This window comes from Cetorhinus maximus, chromosome 2, assembly GCF_964194155.1.
Source record: "Cetorhinus maximus chromosome 2, sCetMax3.hap1.1, whole genome shotgun sequence".
Lineage (NCBI taxonomy): Eukaryota > Metazoa > Chordata > Chondrichthyes > Lamniformes > Cetorhinidae > Cetorhinus > Cetorhinus maximus.
The window spans coordinates 219,164,227-219,190,130 of record NC_135880.1 but is presented as its reverse complement, the minus strand read 5'-3'; the positions used below and the strand labels follow the sequence as shown (position 1 = coordinate 219,190,130).

Here is a 25,904-nt window from a genome sequence, read left to right as displayed (position 1 = left end):
TTCAAGCACCTGACAGCAGAACTCAAAAAAAAGTCAGTCCCCAGATATCCTTTTTTTTAAATTAAATTTCACCCCAGACATTCCATCCCGCCCTGTATCGAGGTTTCAGCGAAAATGTAAAGGCCGCCTGGCCGATTGGCCCATCCGCCGACCGTAAAAGTGGACGGGCTGCGTAAAATCGATTTCAGTTGTTTCATTAATGGGCTTAATTGTCGGCGGGTGCACTTGCGACTGCCGCACGCGCCCGCCAAGTAAAATATCGCGCGAGTGCACAATGATGTCGGGACGGGTACCCGACGTCTTCTCTTGCGATTTCACGTGCTGTCAGGTCGGGCGGCACACCCACACAGTTAGCGTAGGATTCCGGCCATGGAATGTCTGTTTGAAAGTCTATGCACGTGGCTGTTCAACGTACATCACAACTGCCTCCCGAGAACTTAATCGATACTAGCTGCTTGACTGCGAAGGTGAAAGAACAATGTTCTCATTTTTACATTAGGCTCAACCAGACCATAGAATTATACAACACGGAAGCAGGACATTTGGCCTATCGTGTCTATGCCAGCCCTTTGAGAGAGCTATCCAATTAGTCCAGCTCCCTGCTCTTACCCCAAAACCCTGCAAATTTCCCTTTCAAGCATATATCTAATTCTCATGTGAAAGTTACGATTGAATCTGTTTCCACTCAGTCCTTTCAGTCGGTGCATTCCAGATGATAAAAACTCACTGCATAAAAAAAATTCTCATCTCCCTCCTAGTTTTTTGCCAATTACCTTAAACCTGTGGCCTCTAGTTACTGACCCTCCTGCCAGTGGAAACAATTTCTCCCTATTTACTTTCTCAAAGCACCTCATAATATTGAACGCCTCTATTAAATCTTCCTTTAACCTTCTCTGCTCTAAGGATCAAACCAGCAGAAGAAACTTTGAACATTCCCATATACGCTCAGATCTACAGACTGTGTCCCCATTTTATTCATTTCCAGAACATGCGAGATGACCTGTAATGAACTGAACTGAGACCACGTTGGGGCGTGGGTGTTGCCAGTGTTCAAAGTGTACAGTTCGAGGAGCATTTAACGCTAAGTCAGCCTGAAGAAGTTGAGCCTGCTGTTGCACAGATTATAAAGTTGTCTGTTCACCTCTAGGCCAAAGTTCACTTGTACTGATCTGTGAGTCACACTCCCAGTTGATACATGATTAAAAATCTGAGAGAAAGCGTGACATTTATATTCAATGTTACATTATAATCCTAGAAGAGAGCGAGGGCTTTTAGACATATAAATGATTAGAAATAGGAAAAGACCATTAAGCTCAAGAACCTCCTTTTTAGAAGCCAAACAATAGTGTCCCACCTTCTCACGATGTCATGATCCATTGACTCTCTAGAAATCTGTTTTCTCTGGTAACTTCAGTCCTTTGGCTAAAAAAAAAACAGACTGGACTTGTCTTCTTCCTAATTTTTAACTGTTATTCTCGGAGCACTTCACCTAGTCCTCTGCCATACCTGCAGAGGAGCAAAGAACCTGTCAATACTGCATGTTCCATAGAGAGATTGATCTCATCAGACTTCATTTAGTTGCGGTTTAATAATCCACTTCTGTCATGCTGTAGTTTCCTATTTCATTAGACTCTTGAATTGATGTAGTTAACAAGCTCCATGATTGCAGATGTTTTCAGTTGTCTTGGTGGGGGAGGGGAGGGAAGCTTCCAAGAACAACAGATAGCAAGAGGTGATCAATACTGAAGGATGAGAAGTGATTGATTTCCCTCCTGTGGGATTGTCACACAGAGTACAATAAAAAAATACTTTCTCCTCGGTGTAATGAGCTAATCAATCAGAAGCTTGTTAAGTAAAAGGTGACTTAGTGGCTGCCTCAACACGGGCAGCAAAACACAATCAAAAGTTAACCTTAAAACATAAGCTTGGCACAGGGAAGTTGCCCTCCGGCCCCCTGAATCCAACTATTTGAAAGGGAAAATAAAAATACCTGGAAAAACTCAGCAGGTCTGGCAGCATCTGCGGAGAGGAACACAGTTAATGTTTCGAGTCCATATGACTCTTCAACAGAACTAAGTAAAAATAGAAAAGAGGTGAAATATAAGCTGGTTTAAGGGTGGGGGGGTGGGACAAGTAAAGCTGGATAGAGGGCTAGTGATAGGTGGCAAATTTCTCCTTTTCCAGTATATAAACCACTTCCCTTTGAAAAGTTACTCTCTCAAAGAGGACCTCTTTGTCCTTTTGTCTATGACATCTTTTGGCTATCTCCATCTATCACTGGTCCTCTATCCAGCTCTACTTGTCCCACTCCCCACCCTTAAACCAGCTTATATTTCACCTCTCTTCTATTTTTACTTAGTTCTGTTGAAGAGTCATACGGACTCGAAACGTTAACTGTGTTCCTCTCCGCAGATGCTGCCAGACCTGCTGAGTTTTTCCAGGTATTTTTATTTTTATTTTTGTTTTGGATTTCCAGCATCCGCAGTTTTTTGCTTTTATTTGAAAGGGGAGTTCTCCCAGCACCCCCAACATATTCCTCCCTCAACTAACTACACCAGAACTGGATAGAATCATGCAGCACAGAAGTAGGTCAATCGGCCCTCCGCACTGTTGGCGGCACTATGAAGGGCCTATCCAATGAGTCCCACCGCCCCCCCTACTCTTTCCCCATAGCCCTGCAAATTTCTCCTGTTCCAGTATATAAACCAATTCCCTTTGAAAAGTTACTCTTGAATCTGCTTCCAATTTCAGGCAGCACATTAACTGATCAATCATCTTATTGTTGTCTGTGAGACAATGATAATGCAGAATGGTTGCTACATTTGGCTACAGAACAGTCATAACACTTCAAGATTAATTTGTGGTGTGTCAAGCTTTAGGATATTTCAACAAGAGAATCGGATGCCTCCATAAACACGTTTGTTTCATTTCTTTGTGGGTGGGAAGTGCGGAATGTGTGTTTACACAGAGTCTCGAGTTAACCTTCATTTGTTACAGTTATTGATCGCCTTTGATTTGTTTCTTCAGCATCAGTCTTGACTCAATGGTATAAGCCCCGCTGCTGTGGTTTCAGGCCCACCTGAGACTTCAGCACATAAATCTAGGCAGGCACTTCAGTACTACAGGAGTGCTGAACTGATAGGGGCTGAAATGTTGAACTCAGGCCCTGCCTGCCTGGTCATTGGCATAACCGGAAGAAGGACAGGATATCCTGCCCAACAGTTATTCTTCAACCAAAAAAATGCTGAACAGACCATCCAGCCACTTACTTCATTTTGGCTGCCACTTTTCCCTAGAATGGTCACCTGACTTTGAAAGTACGTGATTGGCTGTTAAAAGCTGAGGGATGTCCCAATGTCATGAACGAGGTGATAGAAATCCAAGTTCTTACTCTTTCAGCTGTATCAAAAAGATGTATAATTTGTTGCATAGCATCTTTTTGTTCTATCAAATCAATCAGTCTCCTCAGGCTACTCATGAACCATTCTATTTTGTTCCATCTGACTTCCCCGTCCCCCAGTGAATTAATCATCATTTCAGACAACAGGATGTTGCAGCCTGCCAGTAGTTTAACAGATGGTCTCCTTAGTTGACCCATGAGGAGACACATCCAAAAGATGTTTGAAGGCTTGCCACTTTTCTCCCTACCACGTCTGACCTGGCTGAGATTGGCAAACTAGTCTCGTTAGTCAACAGAATTCTTTTGCAAATTGAATCTGTTTTTCCAGCATTATTCCAACATCCCACTCCCTGGTCACTATCTGGAATTGTTCACAATCTTGTGTCTAACTTAACCCTGAGCTGAGTTTCTAACCCCATATCCTCTTCATCACTGGTGCCAACTAAATGCAACTTTGTAATGTCTCCTGGCTCAGTCCCTGGCCCAAACCCCTCATCCATGTTTTTCTCCCCCCCCCGCCTCTAGATTTAATTATTCCAACACTATCCTGGTTGGCCACACCCTTTGTAAGCACCAACTCATGCAAAACTCAGCCATCTGTATCCAAACTCGCACGCACTACACCTGTGGTCACTGACTACCATTGTCTTCCAGTTCAGCAATGCTTCAGCTTTAAAGTTCTCATCAATGAGTTAAAATCCCCCCACGACCTCACCCCTCCCCCGCTCTCTAATCCCCTCCAACTCGCCAAGATTCCTGCACACCGATATTATGCATCCTTGATTTCCTTCACTCTAACCATTGGCAGCCATGTCTTCAACTGCCGAAACCCTAGGCTCTGGAATCCCCTTCTTAAACCTCTCTCCGCCTCGCTACCTCTCTCTCTCTCCTCCTTTAAGCTACTCCTTGAAACGTGTTTCTTTGATCACTTGTCCTAATATCTCCTTATGTGGCTCTGAGTCAAATTTTGTCTGACTACACTCCCATAGAGCAACTTGGGTGCTGTACAAATGCAAGTTGTTGTTGTTGTTGCTTTGCCCAACCTGGTTTGGTGATCCCGTATGGGGAAGGCAGGCGTCCAGTTGGCCGTGATGACTGTCCATTCAGGCCGCATAAAAACAACGGGGTGGTGGGGGGAGGGTCCAAACTACTGAGAAGTTCTGTCGGCTGATTATTGTTCCTGATAAACAGATGTGGTGAAGACAGAGAAATTACAAACAGAAATTCTCCAAAAAGAAACAGATGTATTTGAGTGATCTCATTAACATTCATGTAATTCAGCACCCTTTGAAACTGCTGCTGCCAGCTCGCTGTTGCTACACACACCAGTGCAAAAGCTTTTCTTTGAGTGTGTTATCTCTGGTTAACAAACAGTACTCCATGTCTGTCTTCCCTTTGTAAGCCCATGAAGGGACATTGAGCAGCAAAAGGACTTATTCCTGAAATTATTTTCACTCTACTCAGAAAGAGGGTCCTTTGAAAGTAAAAGGGAGCTGGCCTTGTAACACAATCAGGAATCGGTTTCAGTCTTGTTATTAGTCTCAGAAGGAATATCGAGTGGTTTCAAACTTGAGATACACAATATGAACAGTGTGTGCCTGCCTCAGCATTTTAAAGGTGCTTTTATATTACAGAAGGCCAGCTAACAGCAGAGGTATGACACTGCCTCATTTATCTCCACTTACACTTGCCCATTATCCCTGTATTCAAATCCTTCCAATGGTGTGCTCCCCGCCTATCTCTGTAACCTCCTAAAGCCCTCGACCCTCTGAGACCTCTGCAGTCCGCTGTTTGCGGCCTCTTGATATGGAACCAAGGTGGAATTAATGTACAGATCACCCGTTACCTAACTGAGCGATGGAGCAGGCTCGAGGGGCTGAAAGGCCTCTGTTCCAAAGTAAATCCTACAGAAATCAAAACTGGCCAAATGGATAAAATACAGCATTAGAATCAGGCCATTCGGGGGTGGTATTTCTTCGTACAAAGGGCTGTTGGAATCTGGAACCCTGTGGCCTCCCTATAAAGCTGCGGAGGCTGGGATGAGAAATTCGGATGACACAAAATTCTGGTTATGTCAAAGTCATCAACTTTTATGTTTTTGGTTATCAGCTTTGCTTTGCCCAGCAAACACTAGCTGCGCCCTTGATATTTAACACGTTAGTTGATGCTTGAAACAATATAGGCGGAGAGACTGATTAACTGAACAAACACTGGTGGTTTATTGGAACTAAGAACAGAGCACGAACACCATGGGGAAAATTTCCACCCCCCCCCTGTCATTGGAGAAGTGCAGGAGTGGGTGTGGGCAGGCGCACCTCCGATCGGCGCCCCCAATTGGGGGCGCGTCGCCATTTTACGTGGGCGGGCCAATCAGGGATTCCCTCAGCCGAGAGTGCGCTCTTTCGCGTATGCGCTTGAAAGAGCATACTGGTCTCCCTGAGGCTAGGTGCTGCCTCAGGGAGATTGGCGCCAAATTTAAAAATGGTAAGCAAATGATAACAACGTTTCCCTGACATGTCCCCTCATGTGGCACTGTCACATGAGTTGGGACATGTCCATCACTTTTTACTGAAACCTTTATTAAATATTTAAAACCCTCATGAAACTTCATCCCGCCCGTGGATGAGGTTTCATGTTTTTTCCGAAGCCCGCCAGGGCTCCCGGCCTGCCCACCAACCCTAAGGTTGGACGGGCAGGTCCACTAATGAGGTTAATTACTTTTTAAATGGCCTTAATAGGCCGTTGACAGGTCGGCGGGCGCACAGCTGACTCGGCTGTGCCCCTGCCGACCTGAGAATGGAAATGATGTGGGGTGAAGTTGGGAGTTCCACCTGACATCATTCCGCGTCATTTTATGCGTCGGTGAGCGGGCCCCTCCCCCGCTCGCTGACCAGAAGACCCTCCCCCATGTGTACTTCTTCAATCACCTCCAGTTCTAGACTTACAGTTATCCAAGAAGCTGCCCTTTGTAGCGAATGGTCAATACAATCACATGGTCAACTAACTACATTCTCTCAAAGGTACGTAGCACTCCACTTTACCACATCAACATTCCCACTAGCGGAGTAGCAAATCCCATAGAACACAGTCTGTGATAAGCCGGAATTCCACACTGGTAACTCCGGATTAGCCGAATTTAACTAAGCTATGAACATGCTGATCAATCAGAGCGGAGTTAGACCACACAAGGGTGTAAAATCATGGAGCGCTGAGCAAGCTATCATTTGACATTGAGATCTCCCTGTGAAAGGATGTGCAAAAGCAGAGAGTGTGGCTAAACCTGAGAAAGTTAGAAGTGTTGTCGATCAGAGAGCAGGTGAAGGCATTTGAAAGTGCTGTTTTTGACATAGACCGCGTTTGTAGGCCTATCGGGTTACACAGAGACGCAGTCGTGTGGGAAAGGGGGGCCTCCTTGGCTATCATGAAGCTCCACTTAATGCAAATTTGGAGGCGGATCCCCTGGGATTTGATGTATTGGGATTTTACTGTAACTGAAAATGTTAAAGCTAAGGTTGATAGATTCTTGTTAGGTAAAGGTGCTAATGGTTATTGAACCAAGGTGCGTAAGTAAGATCAACTATGATCTAACTAACGGCAGAACAGCTTCGAGGGGATAAATGACCTCCTTTCGTCCCTATTTTCATAAGGATTTGAGAGGACCGTATTATATTTACATTGCAGTACGTGTACAATGAAAGTCAGACCTGATACCCAAGCAGTATTTGTTCCACTTTGACCCATGCCATAATCCATTTCCTGATTTGTAATTGGACTAATTACTTACAGAGATCACCAGCTGGTTGATTCTTGATTTAAGAAATTGACCTGAAATTGATTAGCAAGCTGTTGGCTAAGGGACACCACATTTCTTAATTGTCGATAGTGATGCTGTGACTGTAAATTTCAAATCGATTAGGTTCTTGGAGGTTATTTGTTTTTTTACACCAATTAGTGCCCATTATTGGCTTTGCGTTCTACACCACAGTCAGTAACACAGTACAGGGAGAGCTATCGATCCCCCTGTTTACACAGCAGTCTATCCCAGTGCTTCCCAAATTTTTTCCCACTGTGACCCCATTTTGAGGCTTGAAAATTGCTGTGATCCCGGAGTGTGAGCCAGTGTAAAGGTGCCAAGCGGGAGGGATGGGGAACGGCGATGAGAGCTGGGGGCTGTTTGAGCTGCAGGATTTTAAAATCAAAAGCACTGGCTTTTTGGCAACAGGGAATCAGGCCTCAGAGATCAGGCCAAACCTGCCATTAAAAAAAACATGAGATTTAAAGGGGCCTCGCATGTTGTTAACACTCGGTCGGAGTTCCACAGCAGCTTTTGCTGCCTCGGAGCCCACAACCCCAAAACCTCGACCCATTGTTTGAGAAGCCCTGGCCTATTCACTGCAGCCTCCATATCTCCTGCAATTCTTTTTTTAAAATTCATTGACGGGATGTGGGCGTCGCTGCTGGGCCAGCATTTATTGCCCATCCCTTATTGCCCTCGAGAAGGTGGTGGTGAGCTGCCTTCTTGAAACCGCTGCAGTCCCTGAGGTGTAGGTACACCCACAGTGCTGTTAGGGAGGGAGTTCCAGGATTTTGATCCAGCGACAGTGAAGGAACGGCCGATATATTTCCAAGTCAGGATGGTGAAAGGCTTGGAGGGGAACTTGCAGGCGGTGGTGTTCCCATCTATCTGCTGCCCTTGTCCTTCTAGGTGGTAGTGGTCATGGGTTTGGAAGGTGCTGACTAAGGAGCCTTGGTGAGTTTCTGTAGTGCATCTTGTAGATGGTACATGCTGCTGCTGTTGTGCATCGGTGGTGGAGTTAGTGAATGTTTGTGGAAGGGTTGCCAGTTAAGCGGGCTGCTTTGTCCTGGACAGTGTCAAGCTTTGTGAGTGCTGTGGGAGCTGCACTCATCCAGGCAAGCGGGGAGTATTCCATCACACTCCTGACTTGTGCCTTGTAGATGGTGGACAGGCTTTGGGGAGTCAGGAGGTAAATTATTTGCAGGATTCCCAGCCTCTGACCTGCTCTTGTAGCCACAGTATTTATGTGGCTAGTTCAGTTCAGTTTCTGGTCAATGGTAACCCCCAGGATGTTGATGGTGGGGAATTCGGCGATGGTAATGAATAGAGAATTCTATTGTTGAAGATTGTCATCACCTGGCACTTGTGTGGCATGAATGTTACTTGCCACTTGTCAGCCTAAGCTGAGGAAGGAACGCCAGCAATAGCGGAAACACAATTTAAATTTTAAAACTTACTTTCAACAGCAAACAGGAGATAGTAAACTGTAAAATCTGACTCAGAAGTCGGTTAGGGGGGGGTGTGGAGGGGACAAGGGGGGGTGGTTGGGGGGGTGTTGGGGGAATGGTCTGCAGATTTGGAGTTGTCTTGAACCATTTTGAAGTTTGTGCCAGTAATGTGGAGCAAATGTCAGATTTGATAGCACATGCCAAATACAGCAATGTCCGGAGTATGAGATCACACACAAGTTGAGACTTTCTGGGTGCAGCGAAGTTGCTTGAGGCAGCCACCTGTGTGAATTGCTTCCCCAATCGCACCAAAGGGCAGTGGATTTATAATGATGCTAGTGTTACTGAGCTGCATGGACACAGTTGCTGACTGATTATTAATCAGTCAACTACAAGCATGAAAGTTGAAGTAAGTTTTTTGAGTACTTTTATCATTGAGGTAGAGTATATTAGTGCTGGAAGTGGAACCTGTTCCATTTAATGGTACAGCACAGAAGGAGGCCATTTGGCCCACTGTGCCTGTGAAGGCTCCTTTAAAAGAGCTATCCAATTAGTCCCATATCCCTGCTCTTTCCCTTCATAGCCTGGCAATTATTTCCTTTTCCAGCATTTATCTAAACCCCTTTTGAATGTTAATATTGAATCAGCTTCCACCAATATTTCAGGCAGTACTTTCCACATCATAACTGTTGTATATTTTATATCTCAGCTCTATGCAGAGATGACACTGATTTTTATTTTATGCGTGTAGCAGGTTTTTATTCACATTGCTTTAAAATATCTACTCAGTGCTTCAGGTCTGGCTTCCAGCTCTGTCTATAGTTTGTTTACTTTTCATTGAATCCACACTCAGGCTTAACCAATCAAGGATAGTGAGCATCCAAGAGTAAACAGACTCACACAATCAAACACAGAACAATTGAACCATTGAACACTACAATGACAACTTGCCGCGTTAAAAAAAATTCTCCTCATCTCCCCTCTGGTTCTCTTCCTAGTTATGTTAAATCTGTGTTCCATGGTTACTGAGCCTCCTGCCCACCGCAAACAGATTCTTCTTAGCACTGAGTTTCACAAACATTTCACAAAGGAGTTGATTGAATGTCTAGTTGAGAATGGAATTGGAGATTACCGGAAAAGGTACTGCCTCGAAAGATGGAATAGTGCAGGGATCTGTGCTGCTGGATTTTTTTTTATTCATTCATGGGATGTGGGTGTCGCTTGGCTGGGCCAGCATTTATTGTCCATCCCTAACTGTCCTTGAGAAGGTGGTGGTGAGCTACTTTCTTGAACGGCTGCAGTCCATGTGGTGCAGGTACACCCACAGTGCCGTTAGGGAGGGAGTTCCAGTGGGGTGGATATCATTTTTTCTTAATTAACCTTTGGGATTCTGGAAGCATTAATGAAAATCTGCCAAAGCAACAGAATATGACACACACACACGGATTGTAAAGAACAAAGCTTGTGGTGAATAGCAACAATTATTTCTTTGTCTCTCCTGAGGGGGTGGGGCAGGATGCTGAGAGTGGGAGGGGGAATAACGTTCCTGCTTTAGGTGTAATCAACAAAGCGGGTAGAAATTGCATCTGTTTAGAAAAGTGTTTGTTTCCCCTGATTTCCCACTCAAACTCATTTGCACATTACAGAACACGCAATCCACCATGAACGGACAGCGGTTTAAAATTTTTTCTTTAAGAAACAGAAATCTCGCTTTAAAGCTATTCCTTGATATATTTGTAAGTGGTAGCTTGATGTGGTTTGACTAATACAGCCGGCAACGGGTTTACCACAAAAATAAACACTTTAAATCGCAATGTCAGTCCACCAACAGTGAGTAACCTGATTCGAAATTCCTAGGCCAGAACCTTTGGGTCGGTCGGTGGGGGCGGGCCCCACTCGCCGACGCTTAAAATGATGCGCGGTGATGTTGGGCGTGTGTCCCGATGTCACCGCGCGTCGCTCAGGTCTTTCAGTTCGGCGGGTGGGCACCAGAATCGGCTGCGCGCCCGCCAAACTGTCAAAGGCCTATTAAGGCCATTTAAAAAGCAATTAAACTAATTAACGGAGCTGCCCGTCCAACCTTAAGGTTGGCGGGGGGCAGGCGAAGAGCCCAGGCGGCCTTCGCATTTATCATGAAACCTCATCCACGGGCGGGATGAGGTTTCATGAAGGTTTTTAAAGTTTAATAAAAAATTTTAATAAAATTCATTGACATGTCCCAGCTCGTGTGACGTTGTCACGTGAGGGGACATGTCTTAAAAATATTTTTTTTTCTTTATTAAAATTTTCAACAATTGAACTAATCTCCCTGAGGCAGCTCTGTGCTCGGCTACACGCCCACCCACGCCCGCTCCTGTCTAACTTCCCCCACCACTCCGACGGGGAGAAAATTCTCCCTCTAGAAATTTCTTTTCAAATCATACAGAATTATTTTGCAGTTAGATTGGAGTATGGTAGTCGCTTTGTTTGTAAATACTTTTTCATTCAAATTCTTTTGAAATGTTCCTGTTTGCATCCCTGTGCCCGAGAGATTCATCCTTGGAACCTCTGTAATCTCCTGCAAACCAACGCAATTGATGGTTTTGCAGGCAGAGCCTCTTTCCAGTGCAATGCTTTTTAAAACTAGTGCAATAGGTCACAGAAACACCAATTGCGCTGAATGCAATTTGTACTCAAAATTCCACAATCTTGTGAGTAATCCTTCAGGGATCAAACGGTTGGGTAGAGTCAGTGACAACGGTCAACTGAAGGAGCAGGCTTAATGAGTAGACTGACCACTTCTTGTTGTGTGCCTCCTCATGCCTTCTTCAAACCAATCATTGGCTGCTTTGACAATGAAGGGCAAGTGCCTGTTCAGCACAGATACAGTTTGAATGGGGCTTTCAGTTGCTATGCAGTTGTGAGCAGCCTATAGAGTCACCTGCCCTGAGATTTAAGTGGCACTGAACGTAATGTAGACTTTAGTTTGTTTTAATGGGGGCCATTAGAAGTGCGGAGAGAGCTTTAACACTATTCATTATTTGATCCAAGCTGCCTCTCCCCTCACTCCAGAGGTGCCTGTTTGGATCACTATCCTAAAAGACTCTGAAATGAGTATTTGATATTAAATTATTCAAACTGCCTCAGTCCCAAACACTTTTAGATTTGCAAACGTGTAGGAGAGTTAGCAGGTAGAGTAGCATGACTATGAGTAAATGGTAAAAATGTACATTCGAGACTGATTACTGACACCTTATAGAAGGTACCATTTTGATGTCACAATCCACAGTTTTTAACCAACTGCTAAAAATAGCTGAGCTGTTTAATGACTCCAAACTTTATTTGTGCCTGATGTTATCTTCTACTTTGGGGTCGGCTTAAAGGATTTGTAAATGACCTTTTACTGTTACAATCCCAGCCGCTTACATCATCTGCACTTAAAGTGCAGCCATAACCATTTGTCCTTATCACAGGCACCAAATCCCCCACCATCAACAGCCTGGGGGTCACCATTGACCAAAAACTCAACTGGACCAAGCACATTCGCTGATGATTGCACAGTGTTCAGTATCATTCTCAGATCTTCAGATACTAATGCAATCTGTGCCTGCATGCAGCAAGAGTTGGACAGTATTCAGGCTTGGGCTGATAAGTGGCAAGTAACATTCACACTACACAAGGTCCAAGTAATGACCATTTCCAACATGAGAGAATCTAATCCCCTCCACTTGACATTCAATGGCATAATCAATGCTGAATTCCCCACCATCAACATCCTGGGGATTACCATTGACCAGAAACTTAATTGGACCAGCCACCTAAATACTGTGGTTACAGGGACAGGTCAGAGGCTGTGAATTCTGCAGTGAGTAACTCACCTCCATCATCCACCATCTACAAGGCACAAGTCAGGGGCGTGATATAACACTCTCCACTTGCCTGGAGGAGTGCAGCTCTAACAACACTCAAGAAGCTTGACACCATCCAAGGCAAAGTAAAGCACTTAATCAGCATCCCAGCCATCACCTTAAACATTCACCCCCTCCACCACCATTGCACAGCGGCATCAGCATGTACCACGAACAAGATGCACTGCAGCAACTTGTCAAGTCTCCTTTCACAACACCTTCCAAACCCACAACCTCGATGACCTGGAAGGACAGTGGCAGCAGATGCAGGGAAACACCACCACCTGTAAGTTCCCCTCCAAGCCACACACCATCCTGACTTGGAAATATATTACCGTTCCTTCAATGCCACTGAGTCAAAACCCCTCCCTAATAGCACTGTGGGTGTACCTACATCACATGGACTGCAACAGTTCAAGTAGGTGGCTCATCACCACTTCCTCAAGGGCAATTAGGGATGGGAAATATATGCTGGCCTAGCTAGTGACGCCCATGTCCCATGAATGCAATAGCAAAAGTCTAGTTCTTCATTCTACGAACATACATATGAACATAAGGGTTGAAGCAGTAGTAGGCCTTTCAAGCCCTTCTGATGTACCACCACTATAGTTGATTAACATGCAAATGCTATCCAGTACCCCAGATGAAGGACCCAGCAAGATATAAGAGAGTGCCTGATATTTGAAGAACCTCGCCATAAAAGGAGAGAATGGCTAATCATTGTCCAGCGGATGGGGATGAATGGGTTAGAGTTGGCGATACGATCAGAAAACCCAAGCTGATGTTTTTGGGACATGAGCAGAGAGAAGCTGAAAGGATAAAAAAATATATAGAGAATGCATTGTTGTTTAATTATATTGCTGAAAAAAGAGACATGTCGAAGCAGGGCCCTGTTCTTTGCAGACAGAAAGAACATGTACACACATTGCGCCTGTTTCAGCTAAACAAAATAAGTGACAGCCATTCGCTGACTCATTCCTCAGGACAATGCCTTGACCAATCAGGGTCAAACTGTTTGCCTTAATTTTCAAACAATTGTTAGCAGTTAACTGTCAGTCACCATCACTGGTGCATTCTCCATGGCTACCAATCAGAATCCAACCAGTCAGCACTCTCTTCTCATACAGTATAAATTGTTGTTTTCCCCTTATACTGGTATTCATGCAAAGTGTCCTGATAAGCACTAGAGAAAAACGTTTTGCCATGTCTCTTTTTTCAACAATACTCAAGTCTACTAAACAGCCATTTGCTCAATTGTAGTTGGAACCTTTTAGAGTGGAGAGTGTGTTACTAAGCCTCTTCAAACACTTTGGGTGGAATTTTCCTGTGGTGAGTTTAATGGCAGACAGGGCTGGGGGACAATGTGGCGGCAGCTCCAAAAATTGGTTTGATGCTATTGTAAAATAATGGCGGAATCATCCGCTCCCACCCGGCATGGCGGGTGGCAATTCCCACCGGAGGCCGGCGTGAAACCGATTTGCATCCCGCTAATGGGATGTGGATGAAGGCCCGGCTGGAATTGCCCCACCCCCCCCCCCACCCTCTCCACACCTGATCATCTGCGCTGCCAGCAGGAAAGGACACCAGTCCGGAATATGTCTGTTACCAGAAGGTGTCTTGCAGCTGCCTCCAGAGTTCGGGATGGAGGCCTCCAGCGACTGTGGACCCTGTAACATGCAACACTGGGCGGGGGGATTGAGTGGGGTTGGGTGGAAGGGGGGAGCATCTATCAGGTGGATCTTCCAGCTTCAGTGTCTTCGAGAAGGTCCATCTTCCAGTTTCGGAGCGTTCCTGGAGGTCCTTCCCCTCTCATCAATGATGGGCCAGTTGTTCTCGGGCGCCTTATAAAAATGGTGCTCGGATATGATGATGAGGCGTGAGCCATCCAGCCCACCCTTGCGCGCAAAAGATCGCAACCCAACCCCCCCCCAATGCATAATTAATGAGGGCGGGGTAGTGAGGTATGGCACCAATTCCCACCGGTGGGAAAAACTCCCTACCCCAGCCACAGGACTTAGACCCGGAAGGAAAAAACTCGGCCCTTTATTGCATAATTACCACAGATCTGCTGGGCAATACCTAAATGGGCTGCGCTATCAGCAGTAAAGAACTTTCACATGGCAGTGTTCGTGTGAATCTATTTTATTTGAAAGCAGGAAAATAGATTACATTCGGTGGGGGGGGGGGACATTAAGTATAGGGCAATGTGAGAAGCTGCAGGCCAATCAATGCCAGATAAGCTGTAAGTAATTTCACAGCCAATAGCTGCTTACATTGTACTTTGACAACATCTTGTTTTTTGGATCAATATCTGCTCCTGGAGGGTCTTGTGGTTTATTGATTAAACTGTTCCACACGGTGCCTTTCTCCCCACCTCACCCACCTCGCTCAGTCATGACACCAAAGAGCATCCCTTACATTCAGCCTGTGTATCCAATGATAGCGGATGAATAAATGATGAGGACAAAAGACTAAAATCTATCAGGCTCCCTGATCCAGAAGTAACAGGCTGCATTCTTGCGTGGGATGGGAGGATTTGTTTTGGGTCGTTGGAAGCAGACGCTTGTGAATTTTTGAGAAAAGAAAAACAAAGCCGGAAAATTGTTAGTGTTGAGTAAAGCTGCCAGTTGAGGATGGGTTATCTAGGGAAAGGTGGAAAACATTTGATGTTTAATTTTTCAAAGCTCAGTCTTTTTCTAAAATTTATTCTTTCATGGGATGTGGGCGTCGCTGGCAAGGACAGCACTTGTTGCCCATCCCTAATTGCCCATCCCTAATTGTACTTGAACTGAGTGGCTTGCGAAGCTATTTCAAAGGGCAGTTAAGAGTCAACTACACTGCTGTGGATCTGGAGTCACACATAGGCCAGACCAGGTAGGTTCAGCTGACTTCCATCTCTAAAGGACATTTGGGATTCAGATGAGTCTTTAAACAATAGTCAATGATAGTTGTCATGGTTACCAGTACCGAGACTAGCTTTCAAATCTAGATTTCGTTAATTGAATTTAAATTCCGCTGGCTGCCATGATGGGATTTGAACCCATGTCCATAGGGCGATGGCCTGGGGCTTCTGGATTACCAGCCCAGTGACATTACCACTGCGCCACCACTTACCCCCCCTGAGTCTAGCTACTTCAGTCAATGGTGAGCTGTAGGGAGATGTGGGATCGAAATGATTAAGCGTAGTTCTCTTGCACTGATCCTCATCATGTCAAATGTCTATTAGCGTACACTTTCTACCTACTGCACTGTTCACCAGGAAGTTGTATCAAAAGTTCAGGCTTCCAAAACTGAAAATTATTCTTCGATGTTTACATACGGTTATAAAGAATATTTTCAAGTGGAAGACCCACAACCACCTTCTTAGGGCAAAAAAAAGGCGCTATATATAAAGTCTAGTTCTTTCTTCTATGAAGATATATACAAACATACTGGTTAGGAACAGGAGTAGGCCATTTGGTTCCTCAAGCCATTTTGATGCGCTGTGCAAACGCTATCCAGAACCACAGATGAAGTACCCAGCAGAATCCCAGAGAGTGCATTGACAATCCAGTGCAGTTCTTAGGAAGCACTGCAATGCTGGAGATGTCGTCTTTCAGACAAGGTGTTAGAATGAGGCTCCGTCTGCCCTCTTAGCTGGAGATAGAACATCCCACAGCAATATCTTGAAGACGAGCAAGGGGGTTATTAATGGTTTTTTGGCCAATATTTATCCCTCAACAAAGTCTCTAGATTAGATTATCTGGTCATTATCACTTTGCTGTTTGTGCGATCTCTATCTGCAAGTTAGTTGCCCCATTTTTCTGCAACATTAGAGTTTCAATGGTAATTCATCGGTTGTTAATAGCCTTGGAATGCCCTGAGGTCACAAAAGGTGCTATATAAATTCCTTTTCTTCCGTGTGACTGAGCAGTGAAGTACTATTTAGGGCCATGTTTAGCATACCTGCACCAGAGACTAGGTTACAGCACACATCTCCCTCAGGCGCTGAGGAAACAAGTCCAACAGTGAGCAATACAAAGATAGGAAGCAGCCAGAGATCCCGCAATCTATGTCAGCAGGAATGCCTTTAATTCCTGCTGGTTTAATACAAGGCTTCCCTCCGAGGGCAGATACGATAGATATTTCGGAGCAGTTGAATTGCAGATTAACAGGGGGACTTATCCCACCCTCCTGCCATTCTCATCCCCGCCTATCATTCCGACAGGACCAAAGTTTCTCTTGGTTTGCTTCTGTTGTGTGGAATTCCTGAGCGCAGTGTGCCACCCTCATAGAGTCATAGAGTTATACAGCACAGAAACAGCCCCTTCAGCCATCTGCTCAGAGTCACCAAATGTACTTGATCACTGATCGGCAGCAAAATTGGAAGTCCAATCATTTTGCCACAAAAATCTACTCAGCGCACCCCTCCAACGCCACCAGCGCCCCCCTCTGCCGGCCATTTTGTTTCAGATCTTGTTGCTGATTGAATCACTTAAAGGTTTCTGACATAGAATTTTAATGGGCTTTGCCATTGTGCTGCTCTGCACAAAAGGTACTCGGGAAATAATTTGTTTTCTTTTTTCTGGATTCTCAGTGGGGTGTGTCATGTTTTAAATAATTATATAAACGCACCAATCACTCATAAGGGATTGGGTAAACACGTTGGGTTCATTTATTAATTCTAGGCACATAATTCTAGGAACAAGGGCAGAAAGATTGAAGACCTCAGGGCTGTAGAGTGGTGTGCGTGTGCTCTGCCGAAAGCAAAAGCGAAACTAAAACTAGATTGCATGACACACTTCCTTTCTAGTGATGTCATGCTGCAACCCCTTAAAGGCACATAACAGCAGAGTGAAGCAGATGGTGAAAACAAAAAGAGGAGGAAAACAGGGAAAAGAGAGGACACCGATGTTGTGTATTTACACCATTATATCATTGAGTTATATCAAGTCTCTATCAGAGAAAGAAGCCATTCATCCTAACTGTCCTATGCTGGTGCATATGCTCCAAATGAGCCTCATCTCATTGCTGTTCAACTCACCCTATCAATATTTCCTTTTCTTTCTTTCTCCTTCATGTGCTTATCTATCTTCCCCTTAAATGCATACATTCTATTCTGTTTAACGACTACATCATCACCTTGAAGACACCAACTTGTCAGCCTTCTCTTTACCACAGAAAGTAGCCCCAGCCTGTTCAATATTGAAGAGATTTTCATTTGATTCAGGACGTAAGCACATAATCTAAGCTGACCTTGCAGTGCAGCACTGAGGAAATGCCGCACTGTCAGAGATACCGTTATTCAGATAAGATATTAACCTGAGGGCTGGATTTTCATGAAGGAGACGGAAAGCAGGAGTCGGGCAAGTTCCCGACTCCACAAACCTGTCCCCGTTAAGAATCCTGCCTCCTCGACATATTTTTGTTCCAGGGAGGCAGGAATGGGACAGAGTAGGGGCTGCCAACACCGGAGGTAGGCTGAGGTGGCACTGGAGGCAGGCGAATGCTGAGACTAGGATAACAGCCCCTGTTTACTGGGACATCAGGCAAGTTATAATCACTGTTAGAACCTCATCCCTCACACCCATGCAGCCCCATCCAGCCCCATGCCTCCACATGCCCCCTCATATCTCCCATGCCCCCCATGCGTCCTCTATACCCACTCTTCCAGGATACACTATGTGCAGAACAAATGTGCATTGGCAAGTCTGGCAAGTCTTTGAAATGCTCTTGAAACTGTCACAATAAGCAAAGGGGCTTTCAAAAATCTCCTATGTAAAAAAAACTTTCATCTTACTACCTCTTAAAAGCTGTAAATCAATCACATTCATTCATAGTATGAATGACAAAAGGTTAAGAATCCCATCCAAAATATATAGACTACAGCCTCGTTCAGTGTGGATTGGCATCAAGTGACAATTAACCCTGTCCTATTCTATCTGATGATAAAACCTTTCATGTCAGTGCCCAGTAGGAAGGATGAGGTGGGCAAAGAGGTCTGTATCTCCGGTTTAGCAACTCTTCCTCATTTCGGAGTTGGAGAAATCAAAGGCATCGCTAAATAGCATTCGAAATGATTGTGTCTTGGGAAGTGATGATCTGAAGGAGCTGCCGTCATTGCCATTGGCAATGAACCTGATAACCAGCTCAATAACCAGCTGAGTGAGCTGAGCCAAAGCAGTGCAGAAGGTGCAGTGTCATCACAGAATTTCATTTCTAAGTGTTGCTCCTCTTGTTTGCTGCATCCCCATCCCTCACTATAATTCCGCCCTCTTGACTGATGGATGTTTCATGTCAAAGCTTGAGAAATTTGGATGGATGAGTCGGATGCTCACACCTTTATCACCAAACTATCTTTAATTCCATTCTTGAGGCACCGGGTGAGTCACCATACGGAAGGTAGGCCTACACTCCCTCAAGCTTTATACTGATCAGATCCACAGTTGGACTTCACAACGATGACCTTTGTGCTCTTCTAGCCAGCCTACATTCAGTGTCTATCATCACACATGGAGGGCAATCAAAAGAATTGTCATTAACACTGTATCCATACCCCAACGTGGTACGTTTCAGAGAGGAAACTGGGAGGATAAATGCCAGTGGCCTGCCATTTTCTTCTTTACACAGAATGGTTTGAACCTTGACCCTGAAAGCTGTGCCACCTTTTCCCCCACCCGCATTACCAAATTGCCATAGCAAGTGAATCTTCAGGGTCGCTTGTTTATGCATCAGGGTGTGGATTAGCCATGGTGACAGGACAAAGACCTCCAACCTCTCCCAGGATGTAAAGCCCATCAGTGTCCTTTCCCACTCTGAGGATGAAGAATGACTTCTCTGAGAGCAGAATTTGTTTTCCTAAAGTGAGATTAACTGCCCATTTCCAATGTAATCTGCTGCCTTCAGTTACTGGAGTATAGTCCAGTTCACTTGGGGCTATGCTCTGTAAGGTTTTATTACTGTAATCTATTGTGGCTCATGTAGCAAGCTGCGTAAAATAGCCTCTCTAAGCACAAAACAAAGGTAGCTATTATTTTGTGTACATAAAAGTTTATGGACTCATTATTAATTTTATTGCTAATTGAAATATTTAATGAAAGCAGAACATGAATAATTTAATTCTTCATTAGCCAGACAGTAGTTGTATCAGCATCATGCAGCAGATTCAACAGATGGGCAAATTCTGATCTCAGAGTTTCCTGTTTTATGGAATCCTGGGGCCTGTTGTTCGGCCTTTGACTTCCTCTTTAATCTTGTGGACCTGGTGGAGGGACTTGGCCGGGGAGGGTGGCTGGACAATAGGAGTCTGAAGAAAGAAGATTTGTAACATTTTAGAACAGAGAACAGAAAAGGCAACATGAGGAAACATTTTCTTGGCAAAGCGGGTTATTGTGGATCTGGAAAGCACTGCCTGAAAAGTTGTCGGAATCAGGTTCAAAAGTAACTTTTAGTATTCGAAGGGGAACAAACACTACAGGGCTACGGGGAGAGCGTGGAGGAGCAGGATTAATAGGCAACACAGGTACGATGGACCAAATGGCCTCCTTCTGTGCTGTCTGATTCCATGGGCAGAATTTTCCGGACCCGCAGCGTTCCCGCCCGACGTCAACGGACCATTTGCTGCTCCGTCAAATTTTCCACCCTCCCTCCCCTGCCCATGATGATTCCCATGGTGTGTAGACCGGAAAATCCCGCCCTATGATTCTGAAAGGAAATTGGGGAACTGGCTTCCGATTCGCTATCACTTACTTTGTGCTACCCTCCCCCGACCCCGATTTCACCCCCCGTCTCTCGTTCACGGAAACGATTTCACAATAAACCCCTTTCCACTCACTATCTTACCTTGGTGGTTAGGCTTCCACTTGAGATTAACTAGATGTGCTGACTTGAGTGGTCGGCCCTCTCATCTTTTGTCATCCAGCACCAGTTGCTTGTGTCTGTAGCCTATTCTCTCACCAGATGTTTCGAAAGCCCGAGCTGCTTAGTATGCTGCAACATTCCTGCATCTCTGTCAAACCGACCTGATCAAGTTAGACAAGAGAGAAATTGGAAACCAAACAGAGTTTTCATTTGTTCTGGTGGGATAAAAGATATTCCTCCTTTAAAAAAAATAATAAATTTACCAAAAAGAAAATGTGTCGATTAGCAAACCACATTACATTGACGGGAGGGTTGCTTTGGGTAATTTGAAGCTGAAATCAAAATGGGCTGGGTAGAAAAAACACCATCTGCTGGGGGAGAAAAACAAGTGTCTTCAGTGAATTAACAGTGATCTTTGTTTTATTTTGCTCAGTTCCCTGAAATAAGGCCAACTCCTGAGAAGCCACCTATGTTCTCTGCTTAAAGTGCATGGAGAATGGAAAATAGCTTTAGCTTTCTGACTCCTTAATGCGGTTATCTAAAAATTTAATTCCACAATACGTCGTCCCTGAATCCTCCGATCTCAGTTCATTTGTTTCCTCTTGTAATTTTTCTCTGTAGCTGTGTTGCATAGTAAGTGCTAAATTACTAGTAAATATTCCCAAAACTCTCCAGCGTAGAGCTGAGCTGTTTGAACAAGGAAGACTCCAGATCTGATCCCTGGTCAGTACTGAGGCAGCTGATCTCAGCCCAGGAGGACGAAGGGGACTGCTCAATCCACCTCTGTGTTCCAGGGCTGGTCAGCAGTGTCATGTCTCTTTAGAATAATATGTATAATAAAAGAATGAAATGATCGTAATTGCAGAGACACCAAATCACGCTGAAGCGTCTCCAATTGCATCACACAATGAATTACTTATTGGAAATACATTGATCCTTGGAATGTAGGCAAGTGTTAGATGGTGCAGAGCTAAACTGAAGTATTCATTAGCATCTCAGTGATTCCCATGCTGGAATTACTGAGGTCTGACGGACAGCTTCTGAGTGGCATGTGTGTTGTTTATTTTTTTGTTTAGCTGTGTTTTTTTATTCTTTCATGGGAGTTGGGCAACACCGGTAAGGCCAGCATTTGTTGGTCATCTCTAATTGCGCTTGAACTGAGTGACTTGCTAGGCCAACCCAGAGGGCAGTTAAGAGATAACCACATTGCTGTGGATCTGGAATCACATGTAGGCCAGACCAGGTAAGGATGGCAGATTTCCTTCCATTAGTGAACCAGATGGGGTTTTAAAAATAATAATTGATGATAGCTTCATGATCACCATTACTGAGACTAACTTTATTTTCCATGTTTAATTAACTGAATTCAAATTCCACCAGGTGCTATGGTGGGATTTGAACCCATGTCCCCAGAGCATTAGTCTAGGCCTCGGAATTACTAGCCCAGTGACATTACCACCAGGCCACCATTTCCCCCTTTGGATTTAGAGGCAGTTTAGTTGAATAGGTGTTATGTGGAGATTGAATGTGTAACTGCTGTACCAGCCCCCTTCGATCCTTGCAGGAACCTGGCAGAAGTGCCAAGTGATGTAAAGCAAAAACAGAAAATGCTGGAAATACTCAGCAGGTCTAACAGCTTCTGTGGAGAAAAGAAACAGAGTTAGCGTTTCGAGCCCTCGCCATAAGGACTCGAAAAGTTAACTCTGTTTTTTTTTCTCCACAGATGCTGTCAGACCTGCTGAGTTTTTCCAGCATTTTCTGTTTTTGTTTCAGATTTCCAGCATCCGCAGCATTTTGCTTTCGTGCCAAGTGATGTATGTTTCGTGAAGTTTTATTTCTGCTTCCACCATGAGTTCCGGGTTAAGATTGAATTGTACCACCAGAGTGCATGTCGGAGGTATAAAGTGTAGGATCATGAGGATACCTATCAATGAGTTAGTTAATTGGAGCTATTCTGTTCTACGGTTTAATGAACTTCATGGGGCACCATTCCATAGTCAAGAGGCAAAAGAGTACACAGGGAACCAGCTCCCAGATTTTCTGCTCATAACTCTCTTGAGCTATGTAAGGAGAAATCGTCCTTGATTAATTCTCTCTGCGCTTGGGGACCTACTCAATTCTGCAGCTGAGATTGCCGGCAGGGCCGGGGCTGGGTATGATATGAGTATTGTGGTCCCGCAGGTCGTCTCTGCACCTTAACGCCTCGAGGACAGTCCACAGTTTTCAAAGTGTTGGCAGGGGGGGTCAGGGAAAGGGGAACCCACTCACCTCCATTAATAGCCCGTTAAGCAACTTCACAAGCTTGTTAATGAGTGAGGGAGGGCAAAGACAGGATTTTCAAAGAGAAAATTGGCAAACCTGAACAGTCTAGTGCTGAGCTGTCAGGTCTATTGTAGGGACATCTGAAAATTTATTTTTATCAGTTGAAGACTACTGTTTCATGAACCTACTTGTCCCATGTCAAACGTAGTACCTCCATTTTGCCTACATGGCTACTTTCCTCAGTCTTAATGCTGCTGGCCCTCTGAGGAGCTGCCTGCTCTATTCGGCAAAACAGTAGCAGGCCCAATTATGGCTACCATTTGCCTTTGCTTCTGATGCCAGGCAGGCAGCTCCCACGTCTTGGAGGCACTCGGCGCCGCGCGGATTACACAATTGAGGTGCGGGGTCGGGACCTGGAATTCAGCCGGGTGTTGTTGCCCTGACCCCACTACCACCACCGCCCCCCCCACCCCCACACCCCCCACCCCCTGCCGACCTCTGAAAACCTGGCCCATTATACAGGCTGTGTGGAAAATCGGAAATTCAATCTCTTTATCTTGTGATGTAGTTCCCCTCCAAGCCGCACACCATCCTGACTTGGACATATGCCCCTCATCCCTTTATTGTCAGTTGTTAAAAGTCCTGATCTTCACCACCAACAGCACCATGGTAACACCTTCACCACACGGACTGGAACAGCCCAAGAAGGCAGCTCACCAGCACCTTCTCAGGAGGAAGTAGGGCTGGGAAATAAATTGTCGCGTTGCCAGTGACACCCAAATTCCATAAATGAACAAATTGATCTTGCTTTAAAAGGGCACATCAACATGCTACCTCGACAAATAGGACAGGAACATCTGACTGCAGTAACGTAATAACTTAGTGTCCAACGCTGTACAGTTATGCTCTTTACTGTGGAATAGTGACACTAGTTTGGCCATCCACGGTGTTATGGTCAGTTCATTCCACTGTAGTGCCATCATTTACTCAAGTATGGTCTGTTTTCTTCCATTGGCTTGAACAGTTATATGCTTCTTTCTTTAACCCAGTCCCAGCAATGATTACATCTCACCCCAACACCACCATTGCCATTAAAGGCCAGAACAAGGAACTTAACTGCACAGCCCGCGGAGAACGGCCAATCATTATTCGCTGGGAGAAGGAGGACACAGTAATTGACCCGGACAGAATGTTCCGATACTCAGTGGCTACCAAGGACAATGGCGAAGAAGTTGTGTCGACGCTGAAGGTAGGTTTATCACACTTACAGCTCGTTTTATCATTTAATTCTTCAAAACAAATATTTATGGATTCCCTGTACGTCTAACGATGTAGAGAAAAAGTGTTTCAGCTTGTGGAGAGTCCAAACCTAGAGGTTTAAATATAAAATAGTCACTGATGAATCCAATAAGGAATTCAGGAGAAACTTCCATATCCGGAGAATGCTTAGAATATGGAACTTGTTACCACACAGGGTAATTGAAGTGAATACCATTAAGAGGTAGCGAGTGAGGTTATGCTGATAGGGTTAGATGAAGAGGGATAGGAGGAGGCTCATGTGGATACTGGCATACATCATTTGAGCCGAATGGCTTGTTTCTGTGCTGTCGGTTCCATGTAATGTAAAGAATTATCCACATTTATTATTAGTAAAGCCTGCGTTGTCATGATCATAATGAATTACACCCAAATATCTGAAGCTATGTCCATTGTTAGTTGGCTAGTTTCATCGTGTGCCTTCTGTAGTTTGTATCTATTCAGCAGGGCTTTTTAAAAATTGTGATGTCTAGGTAAATGGTCAAAGGTCAAAGTGCAAGAACCCCCCCTGAGGTTGAAGAAACAAACTAGAAGGTGAAGATAATCAAGAAGGAATGATGCCAAGTTGGGTTTGAAACACCTTGGAGAAGGGAAGGAATTCCAGGAAGTCAAGAATAATGAGGGTTAAAGGGATGTAACTAGTCGTTTGGTAGTCCAGAACTTGAAGTATTGCTGACAAAAGAGACATGTCTAAGCTTTTCGTCTTTCACTCATCAGGATACCTCGCAAGAATACCAATATAAGGAAAAAATAGCAATTTATACTGTATGTGAAGAGACTGCTGATTTGTTGGCAAGTGGCGTGGCCATGGAGAATGCACCAGTGATGGTGACTGACAGTTAACTGCCAAACATTGTTTGAAATTTAAACCAGGCAACTTGACCCTGATTGGTCAAGGCATTGCCCTGAGGAATGAGTCAGCGAATGGGCTGACGCTTATTTTGTTTAGCTGAAACAGGCGCAATGTGTGTTGATGTTCTTCCTGTCTGCAAAGAACAGGGCCCTGTGTATTAATATATGTAGCTTCCAGTACACGCAAATGTGCCACATTGCGAGTCTGACTGACAATTTTAAATTGGTTGTCAGCATAATTCTCAACACACTGAGGATTATTTAGCAAATGTTATCCAAACACAGAATCACATCTAATGTTGGATACTGTGTTTTGAGTTTTGAAAGCTCTGGTTGGTTGGGTTCGGTCTGTATCCTGCTCGTTGCAAACAGCGGCTGGGACATGCTGTTTGATACGATCAGTCTTTGGGATGTACGGCCAACATACCTAGCATCACACTGGCACTGAAATTTATATACCACATTGTTCATTTGTGTGATAGGCAGAACGTCTTTTTGACTTGACGGCAGCATCCTATTAGTGGTGAATACCACTCCTGTTGCTACTGCATAGTAGCAGTGTGAAACAGCTAGCTTTACCTGTTGCTCAAATTTTTGCGATACCCTGCCCTTCCTGGGGCATCTGAGGTAGACTGAACACTTTTCAGGGCTGAAAGTGACAGCCTTAGGGAGTTCATGAGTTTGTGTGATATACAATGCAAAATGATCTGATCAGCGCAGCCATTATCCTGAAGGATGCCTTTGATGAGCTCTAATTCAGCATCAAGCATGCATGGTGAGCAAAAGGCTCGGGCCCTATTTACAAAAACTGGGATGTAACTACCTCATTGAGATATTTTAAAACAGACTGGCTTCCTGGTGTCAACGCTCCAAGCCTTTCACCCCCAGAACCATTGGGTGGAATCTTCTGTTCTCCCTGGGGATGGGCTTGGAGGCGGGAAGGGTATGTAATTTTGCGGGATGGTGGTGTACCGGAACCCCGCCCCTGCCAGAATTAAGTTCTGGCCCATGGCCCATCTACCTTCCCTCCCCGCCGCCATTTCAATCCCTTAAGTGGCCAACCAATGACCACTTAAGGGCCTCATCCTGCATGCACCTAGTAT

General features: G+C 44.8%; 1 protein-coding gene across 1 annotated transcript in view; it reads left to right on the top strand.

The window, feature by feature from the left end:
* dscaml1 (Down syndrome cell adhesion molecule like 1) overlaps positions 1-25,904 on the top strand; it is a 462,975-nt gene that overhangs the window by 305,927 nt on the left and 131,144 nt on the right. Inside the window, exon 11 of the mRNA XM_078532812.1 lies at positions 23,682-23,881. Within this exon, the coding sequence (XP_078388938.1) occupies positions 23,682-23,881 (200 nt within the window). The remainder of the gene's footprint in view (positions 1-23,681; positions 23,882-25,904) is intronic.